This window comes from Syngnathus scovelli, chromosome 2, assembly GCF_024217435.2.
Source record: "Syngnathus scovelli strain Florida chromosome 2, RoL_Ssco_1.2, whole genome shotgun sequence".
NCBI classification, from domain to species: Eukaryota; Metazoa; Chordata; class Actinopteri; order Syngnathiformes; family Syngnathidae; genus Syngnathus; species Syngnathus scovelli.
Window position 1 is genome coordinate 9,521,796 of NC_090848.1, and position 9,519 is coordinate 9,531,314.

General features: G+C 42.3%; 1 protein-coding gene across 7 annotated transcripts; it reads right to left on the reverse strand.

The window, feature by feature from the left end:
* Window positions 1–59: 59 nt before the first annotated feature.
* Window positions 60–9,262, reverse strand: LOC125987829 (PHD finger protein 20). 7 transcript variants are annotated; one of them, XM_049752352.2, is made up of 18 exons: window positions 9,192–9,261; window positions 7,975–8,009; window positions 7,433–7,512; window positions 7,177–7,351; window positions 6,810–6,894; window positions 6,510–6,583; window positions 6,147–6,432; window positions 5,444–5,503; window positions 4,528–4,747; window positions 4,160–4,254; window positions 3,495–3,605; window positions 3,223–3,303; window positions 2,994–3,136; window positions 2,823–2,922; window positions 2,451–2,646; window positions 2,092–2,287; window positions 1,374–1,605; window positions 60–1,021 (listed from the first exon to the last, which is right to left on the reverse strand). In XM_049752352.2, exons 3-18 carry the CDS (start codon window positions 7,510–7,512, stop codon window positions 873–875), a joined length of 2,283 nt encoding a protein of 760 aa, XP_049608309.1. In that variant the 5' UTR covers window positions 7,975–8,009; window positions 9,192–9,261; the 3' UTR covers window positions 60–872. The 7 variants fall into 7 exon arrangements, with proteins under 7 accessions (XP_049608309.1, XP_049608307.1, XP_049608308.1 ...); XM_049752350.2 differs by having other exon boundaries at window positions 3,223–3,306; XM_049752351.2 differs by having other exon boundaries at window positions 3,495–3,608.
* Between the last annotated feature and the right edge of the window lie 257 nt (window positions 9,263–9,519).

The window sequence follows — 9,519 nt, forward strand, 5'->3', positions numbered from 1 at the left end:
CATTGATGCAAACAAACCTTGTGCTGACAATGTGAAGAAATAAAAGTCTGACAAGCATGAGTATTTCAGCAACATTATTTGAGTTGAACACCATCAAAACAAAACTACAACTTTATACTGTTCATTTTCTCATAGAAGAATAAAAAATATTTTGCTTGCTTTGTGTGTGCAGGACAACGCAACCAATCAGTGAGCAAATTTCCCCCCTCCACACGGACATAGATTTTGGAACACTTGCAAGTGAAAGGTGAGTTAATATGCTGTATACAAATAGTTGTGTGTCTGGAGTGCCTACAGATTCAAAATGTGAAATTAAACAACCAAATACCTCTTTGGTGTCTTAACTGTCACCCAAAAAATATCTTTCATTGATTTGGACGCTCGTTTGTGTTTCAAACTCTGGGCTACGCTTCTACGAGAAGTAAGAAGCTGGTACCGTCAACATTCGGCGCTGAGTGATGCGGAAGAAGAGTCAAACTAAGATCCAGCCCAATGGTTGTCATGGTAACAAGATTCAGGCTCAACATTTGCCCAGCAGTAGAGAGCCAGGTGGTGTGCCAATACTTTTGTCCAAATGGTGTACAACTAATTATGCACACATGCATGAGTCATAATTACCCTTTGACTGAATTCATTTTTTTCATCTAGAACCTAGTTGTTTTTCAACAAATTAAATAGAACAAGAATATACAAAGTAATATCAGAACGCTGGTAAAAGAATCATGCAAAAGTGTGCGCCTTGACGTCGTGTACATGGTGAAGTTCGTTAGCTCCTGAACGAGGAATACGTCTGTCTCTGTGTACTTGGAGTGCGCTGCAAACAAGCGCTTAAGTGCATGATTTGTCCAATGTGCTACCCGGTTCAAACATTGTTAGCTGGAGTGCCACTGTCGCACAGACAGCCGCCTCACGACGGACAGGTCGTACAGCAGGCGCTTGATCCGCTGTTTGAGTTGTGGCAGGCGAGACAACGGCTCGGGAGGCTCCAGCTCGCCGGAATGGTCTAACCAAGACTCCAAAACTGAAGAAGGAAAGAAAATGTTGTTTATTAACTTGCTGCTTTGTGTGACTTACAGTACATATATACAATATAACACATACTTACATACACAGTGGTACCTTGAGATACTATATGAGCTTAATTTGTCCCATGACCATGCTTGTAACTCAGAACTCTCATACATCAAATCCTCTTTCCCCAGTGTAATGATTGGAAATGCCAATAATCCATTTCAGCTCATCCTCCCCAAAAAAGGTAAACTGGCCCCTTGTAAGATTTTATATTATATTCAGAAAATACGAGTGATAACTACGTCTGAACAATGAAATTCAACACACACACACACACGAATGAAAATGAGAGTGTGTCTCACTGTCCAAGTCCTTCTCGATGACGTCCATCCTGGTGATGATCTGCTGGTGTAAACGCTCCACATGCTCCAGCAGATTCAGCTGGCACTCCGTCACAGAAGCCGGCGAGGACACCGAGGTTGCCAGGTGAGAGTCTGCATGTCCTTCATCTCCATTCGGGCATGTGCGCTTTGTGCTTTGAGCACACCCTGGCCAATTGCTTTCATCATCATCGTCGTCTTCCTCCTTTATTTCCTGGAAAGACACGCAAGAAGGCTTCCTCAATCCGAATTCCCATTTTAATCAACTGCCTTCCACTGGGCTCTTTTTTCTTCTGCAATGTGAAAATGATTCCGCTCTCTTTAGCAGGCATTAACACCGTGTCAAAAAAGGCATCAGAGGGTCATAAAAGTTGTAAATTGTGCTTTTGTGAAGTTTCTCCTCCTTGCAAATTTACTGACTTTGGGAATAATAATGTTTTAAATGTTCTATTTGAACAAACTGATTACTTGTCCAACACTCAATTAAGTTCCTTACTGCGTCTCACTTCAGAGTAAATATAGGTCATCAGCGTGGTCACGTTACCATAGCAACAGCAGCCATGTAATGAGTAATGCTTGTGCGTCAAGATTCTTTTCCAGAACGCTTTGTTCACCTATGCTTGACCCAATTCCAGAGTGCAAAATTTATCCAATGAAAGTTATCTGTTAGTTTTGCTTTGAAACTGCGTGTTCCTTTTACCTTATCCTCCTCATTGGGTGTTTCTTGTTTCACAGTGGCTTTAGGCCTCTCCTCCACCTTTTCCCACAACGAACCGGGCTTCTGGTAGCAGTGCTCGCTGCTGACGTAACTGACCGGGGCTTCTCCTCTCGGCTTGTGCCCCTCCTCCGGCGTCCACGGCAATCGCCACAGCTGCAGGTCAGGGTGTGACGGCGTCCTGCATGGCCAGATGACGGAGGTGGGAATTAGTCACATATGTACAAGTTATAAGTCACAATTTGAGTGAAGTAATTTTTTGGGCAAAGCAAGTCACAGCTCACTCACTAGTCAAGTCATGTGACTTGAGTCCACTGAGAGAAGAAGTGCATGTGTGGACTCACCGCAAGAGGCTAATCTTCAACTGCAGGCCGCTGAGGACCTGATTGAGGTCGTGCGTGTGCGCCAGGAGGCCGCTGGTTTGTGCGATCTTGGAGGTGTTGCTCTCCGAATAGTTGTCCCTCACGAAAGACAGACCGAACATGCGTCCGGACGTTAGAAGGTCGGGCTCAGACAAGTAGCACTGGGTCCGCCTCCAACCTGAAGGCACCAAGAGACCCACATTGTGGCCATGAAGGTCAAGACCGTGATGAATAAGCACTTTTTTTTTTCTTTTGAAGCCAATTCTGAACTAACGCACCGATAATATAAACGCTCAGTAATCCAACATCTGCTCAAGATCGTTGTCCCACTTTTTGTCTATATCTGTCTCTTACCTGTGCAGTGTCTGCAGTAGTAGCAAGTGTAGTTGCGAGGGACATTGTTCTCATACAAGCCCATACAGGTGCCGTGCTGCCAACACAAACACGACTCGCACTGCAGATATAAAAGAGTAACGCTGTCACTTGTGCCCAGGTACCTCAAAAGGACCCATGTGGGCAGCTCACCTGAATCATGAAGTCGTTCTCCTCGTCCACCTCGCACACACACCTCACCACCTCGCAGTCCTCCGCCCCAGCGGTGAGTGACCAGGAGGGCGCGTCCTCGCCGCTCTCTGCTGTCAGCGTCGACCAGTCGCTGCCATCGTCCACTGATAAAGGTAGAAGGATGACGTGAATTGCCGTCAGGGACTTCTGCCTCTGGTGCACATCATTATGAACGTGTGAATGTGTTTACTTGGGCGCGTGCTGGGATAATCCTCGCCAAGTTTGAATGTGACGGGAGACAAGGCCAAGCCTTCGTTGTCGCTACTGCAAACTTCTGAGGAGATGAAAAACTATTATTTTTGCATAGTCATCATCTGATTCTTTTCACATGCTTTTAAAGGGGAAGTCACCCGCCCACAAAAATAAAATATTTTCTATAATACGTTGTAGTTGGCAGGTCTGAAGTCCAAACCAATCATGGCCCAGCGTAAAAAAACTGGTGAAGGGCTTTGTGGCTTTTACCTGATTGACTCATCTTTTTCTTCTTCTTTTTTTTCTTCTTCTTCTTCAGTTTGACCCTTAGAAAATTTTTCCTCTCTTTCCTGTCGAGATGACTCTTTTCCCTCTTGATCTCTGCTGGCAGACAAGCCAAACCATAAAAGGCTGGATTTACACAACGTGCTTCAAGTGACACAATTTCTATTTTTGGGGGGGGTTTCAAGAGGCATAAGATGGAAATGCTACATTAGCAGTGTATACAAATTTAATATAATATGAACTATAACATATAATGATGAAATATATGTAACTGTCACATTAGAGTGTATCGTGTATAGACATATGTTACATTAGAGGTTTGTCCACCACAAAACAAAGCTGTGTGTTGTCACTGCTCAGTGTTGACACTAGTAGTTATTCATGTGCAGTTTGCGGCCTTTTTCATGTGGTCAGTCAATATAAACAAAGTCAAATGTGTCACTTGAAAGTCATCGGGCATTTTTAAATCCAAACTAAAGCAAGTCTGGCAGCATAATTCACTTAATTTCAGCACTTTATGTGTTTCCACAATCAAGAGTGGTTAAGAATATCCAAGACAGAGCAGTCCTGTACCATTTTGTGGTGAAAAGGTGGTAGACATGTTGCATACATATACTGTATAGAGTAAGAGTCAAGCGGCGTCAGCTGACCTGTTAGCATGCTCCTGTGCTCTCTGTCGTCATGACTTGCGATGCTTGCCATGTCGTACAAAAAGTGGCTGCTCTCAGAAGTCGAGCGCTTCCTCCTACAACAAACATCAAGTCACATCGAGTCAGTAATTGTAACTTGTGCCGCCCCCTTGTAGGTAGATCAAAAACTGATTTGAATCAGAAAATTGTTTTTGCTTTGCAAGATTTATGTGCATCAAATAGAAACCGAATTAGATCAATCCTCTTTCAAATGCCTTGAATATTTTACTCATTTATTTATTACACATTCTCGTATGTTAGGATACCATTGTATAATGATTCCGAACACGCTAGTGTGATGGGATGCATTGACAATGATAACAACCAACCTCGGCATGTCTGTCACCGCTGGACTGCCTTGTTCCTCTGGTTGCTGCTGCTGTTGCTCCTGCTGCTGATGCTCCTCCGCGTGGTAGTACTTGATGTGGTAGTGTAGAAGACTGGCCTTCCGGAAGGACTTAGTGCAGCCCGCCGATGGACACTTGAAGGGATTGTGGTCCAGTTCGATGGAGAGGATGGGGGGAGGTTGGTTCTTGATCACCCTGTACACTGATGCACAAGTGCTCAGATTAGTCCATGATGTAAGATATGTTGGAAAACTTGACCTACATTTAACCCAATTTTTTGTCTGAGTTGCATTTCTCAGAGTAGTTTCAATGCAACATACTTACAATTTTTTACTTTAACTTGAGTAATTTTGGTGAGGAAAAAAAATCCAATTCATACTAGTGGCTACTTTTGTTTTTAGTGGCCATTATTGTTTGCACAAACTATTTGTTTTGAGTTGTCAGAGAGAATTGTATCATGTGACTCGTTTCACTAATTTGACGTAACCAATGGCAACTTTTGAGTCTAATTCACCAATCAAAAGGAGAAAGGAAGTCACATGACTGTAAAGAAGTCTTACTTCCTATGGCTGAATTTTCCCTGATGTATGACATTATTATATTCCACCTTATTATTTTATTATTGTCAAGTTGACATTTATGCTATGAATAAAAATAGATAAATAAACCAGAAATGACCAGTATTTGAGTAGTTTTTTCACTCTCAGCTACTACTGCCTGCACACACTCTGACCATGAGATCGCCACTGCCACCAACTGCAGTGGATGTGTAATTACGCTTTATTCTTGTATGACTAAACGAAACATGCTCCCAGGTACCAAGCTACCTCCGTAGCATCGACTTCAGGTTACGCAACCATTTTGGTTAAATTTGAAAGTGAAATATTTGGTGACTTACGTGGTTCTCTGCTGAATTTGTGAGAGGTGGGCAGGTGGGCCTGTCGCTCCAAGAGCACATCTGCTCGAGGCAACACACATATGATGCAAAACATAGGCACAATCAAGCCAACAGGTCATTTTAATCATTATGTGTGTTCTGTAGGGCTTGGCGAATGAGCAATTGTATTCAAAAGCAATTCTTTTAGAGCGGCATCCATAGCTCAAAGTGCATCCCCGATGACACGTACTGCTTACTCTAACAATACATAATTATTTTACATTGTGATTTGACATTTTTTATGTATTTTTATTCCTATGTACACTACCATTTAAAAGTTTGGGGTAACCCAGACAATTTAGTATTTTCCATGAAAACTAACATAACTGCACAAAAGTTTTCTAATCATTCATTAGCTTTCTAACACAATTAGCAAAGACAATGGACCATTAGAACACCGGAGGGATGGTTGCTGGCTCTTTATACATCTATGTAGATATTTATTTGCAGCTAGAATAGTCATTTACCACATTAACAATGTATAGAGTGTATTCTTGATTAGTTTAATATTGTCCTCATTGAAAAATAGCGATTCTATTTTAAAAATAAGGACATTTCTAAGCGACCCCAAACTTCTGAACGGTACTGTCGATCACTCGTTGATTTTTACCTAATGTTACCAGGTGTAAACGAAGAAGAGTGTTAGATGCATTCTCGTGTTTACCTTTATCGATGTGGGAAGGGACAGCAGGCTGGCTGAGCTCGCTTGTGATTGGCTGCTCATGAGTGTCGCTGTTTCCACCGGGAGAGAGAGGAAGACTCTTGGCTGCTGGTGGAGGGAAGGACGACGATGATGAAGACGGTTGTGGCCCGCTCTCGCCTTCAGCCTTTTCGTCCTCTTTCTCTTCTTCCTCCTCGTCATCCTCTCTTTCGTCTTCCTCACACTCTTCCTCGCTCTCTCCTTCTTCCAATCCTTCGCTTCCCATAGCTGACTTCCCACATTTTGACTTCTAGACAAGCACAAATAGGAGTTAAAAATCATTGTGGTTGGTGGAATCTGGTGCAGTCATTCTGTAGCATTCCTTACTTTCTGTAAGGCTTTGACCTTAGGGGGCTTCACTGTCCGAACCACGCCGTCATAGAAACGTACGGTGTAGGACTCTGAAACACAAATGCATATCAGATCTAAGCTCAATCTGGTTAGAGATTTTTATTTTTTTATTTTTTTCAAGCCACCTTATATTGACACAAGGGATGAGTGAAAATATTCATTTTTTAATGACTAAAGTCCGCTACAAGTTATTGATGTTAAGCAGGTATTTGTCCGGAATCACCATCACTATATCACATCTCAGATCTGTAGAACAATGTGTAAATGCAGCCTCACCATCTTTGTTGACGCGCAGGATTTTGGCTGGGTAGAAACGACAGTCGGTCCAACAGGCCAAAACCTTTGTCCCGGTTGCAAATGACTAGAAGAGGGAGACAGGAAGAAAACACTGATAAAGGTTGAAGTACCCTTCTGCTGACATGTACATTTATGTACATAGATTTGTATTTATGGAAAACACAAAGTTGGAATATTGCAAGAAAAAGACATTTTACATTAATAAAGATTTTTCTATGATAATTTTGTAATTGCATAAGACAGTCTTTATTAAAATTCTATTTTTGCAAGAATAAATTGGTTATTTTAAAAGAACAAATAATTATATATTTAATATTTGGTATATATCTATGTATGAATGTCATACCGTTGCCACGCTTGGCAAATTGAGGCCCCGCCTTCTTCTTAAAGTGACTCGTTCCAGTGGCCGCAGGTACGGTGAGTTCCAATGGAACCATTCGTCGTGGCGGCGGCTCCACCGGCGGTAGTGGATCAGAACGCGCTCTTTGTCGTAGTCGACTTTGTCAATGGTGGCTGAGTACCTGACAGCCCACACACGCACACAAAAATAACAGCATTGAGTGCATGTTGTTGGTTAGCACGCCGCTGGGAGTAGTGCATACCAGGTCTTGTGGCGGTCTCTTGCCTGCAGTTGAGCGCCCACCTCAAACTTGATGCCCGGCCTCTTTGGAGGAGTCTTCATCTGTACACAACAAGGGAAAAATTAAAAATGTGTCTTCAAATTTCTCCCCCGTTTGGGTCTAATCAGTATCACTTTCTGTCATCTAAAGCACCATTTGCTGAATTTAGTGATTTCTTTCAATTTTCTTGTAAAATGTCTCACTTAGTATTTTCCATCCGTTCAGAGGCAGGGTACACCTTGGACTGGTCGCAAGACAATGTCAGAGCACATTTATACAAACAAGCATTCACCTTCACATTTACACTTAGGGACAAGCAAGAGCAGAGGTCTCAAACCTAAGGCCCACGGCCCATTTGCGGCCCACAGGGTGATATTTTACACCCCCCTCTTTGACATCAAAGTTTAGTTAGTCCAGCCCCAACAATTTTGCCACGTTGTGGCCTGGGGCACCATAGCTCCAGCTCATGACAGATTTCTGTTAAATGTAATTTTGAAGTGACACCAAATGGAAGGAAAACATACCCGTCACCCAGTCCCAGTCATGTATTGTTCATAACCTGCCATGAAGAGAAAGGTTGGTGACGACAACAGCCAATATAAAAAAAAAACAAAAAAACAGGAGACACATTTTTTGGGGGGTTGACGACAGGGGCTCGCTGACATGTCTGATTGCAAAGTGTATATGACTATGCAAGTACAAGGGAGATGACAGAAAGGAGCATGTCCCCATTCTTGTTCATCTACTGAAGAATCAATGATCTGAACTGTTATCAATAAAGATTGAGAAGATTGGATTAGTTGAATTATAATAAAATCATTTCAACCTGTTTTAATGGAATTCTTGATGTTGGCACACCACGCCGCCCCCACATAGAGGAGTTTGAGACCCCTGATGTCCCAGCACAAACAGCCAAACAATGGACTTTGAAGCAGAACGTGATCATCAGTCTATCACCGTGCTGCCCTAACTAATAATATAATGCATATCATTATGATTTAGAATTATGAGTGAAGAATATTACCATGGCAATGTAGTTTTATTTTTTTAAATATCATCTTGTAAGATTATCAGACTGTAAATATAAAATTTTACACATATTTGATGACGTTTAAACAACACTCAAAAGGCTGTCCACACAATTTACGCGTTATTAAATGGATTAAGACAATTCCATCAAATTAACTTTTCGATTCGTCTGATAGCTAAACGACAGTTTTGACATCTGTTTATACACTTCCGGTGTTAAAGCATTCCATTGGCTAGAAACAGTCAGGTGTCGGTATTCCTGACTTTTCATTGGTCGCAAGTGCTGTCAGTGCAGCGCGAAGGCCTGCCCTTTGCCTACTTTCAACTATGTGGATTATCTTTCCAAAGAGAGGCGATTAACGTCATGAACTCAATTTAAAACTCTCACAAAAGACGAAGGGGTCCTCTATGCACAAAGAGTAGAGGAGGCAGCCGCACACTGAGTTGTTCATCTAGTTTAGGACTGTAACAAAGACGAGTTGGCGTCTTGTGCAGCTGTGCTCCAACGATTATAACTGGACGAGCTAACGGCTAGCATCTAGCGAGTCCCACAGACGAAGGAGTACGAGCACATCGTGAAGTGTCATTTTAATGAGTTTCGTGACGAGTGACGTGATACACAACTTCAGCAATTACCCGCGCTCTTTAATTCGACTAATTAATTACTGTAGTCTCTTCGAAGATGAAAGGATTAAGCGAAAAGCTTGTTTACCTCTCGCGTTTAGCAGCGTAGTCTGTGAATGAGCTCATGACCGACGTCACATCGAGCTGGCATTTTGGCGCATGCGCATTCTTCTCACTGAAGAATTAACCATGAATTAACGGAGGGCGAGGTTATGACCGCTTGATGGTGCCATTGAGTCACATTTCTTTCATTCGTCTTCCGAGCCGCTTATCTTCAGTCAAAATAGTGGTGGCTTGAGCTCTGAGCTCACAACTCAAAGCACTCTTATGGATTGATGCCATCCACTTTTCAAGTGAGCAAAAGGATTGGAATAAACATTAATAAATTAATAAAACATTAATAAATATTAATGTTA

Bases quoted from the DNA above. Each gene is read 5' to 3' on its own strand.
- LOC125987829 (XM_049752347.1), bottom strand. From the start codon at position 7,512: ATGAAGACTCCTCCAAAGAGGCCGGGCATCAAGTTTGAGGTGGGCGCT. The intron at 3,307-3,494 runs GTAAAAGCCACA...TCATCTCCTCAG, and splicing joins GAAAAAGATGAGTCAATCAG to AAGTTTGCAGTAGCGACAAC. The intron at 2,288-2,450 runs GTGAGTCCACAC...CTGGCCATGCAG, and splicing joins TTGAAGATTAGCCTCTTGCG to GACGCCGTCACACCCTGACC.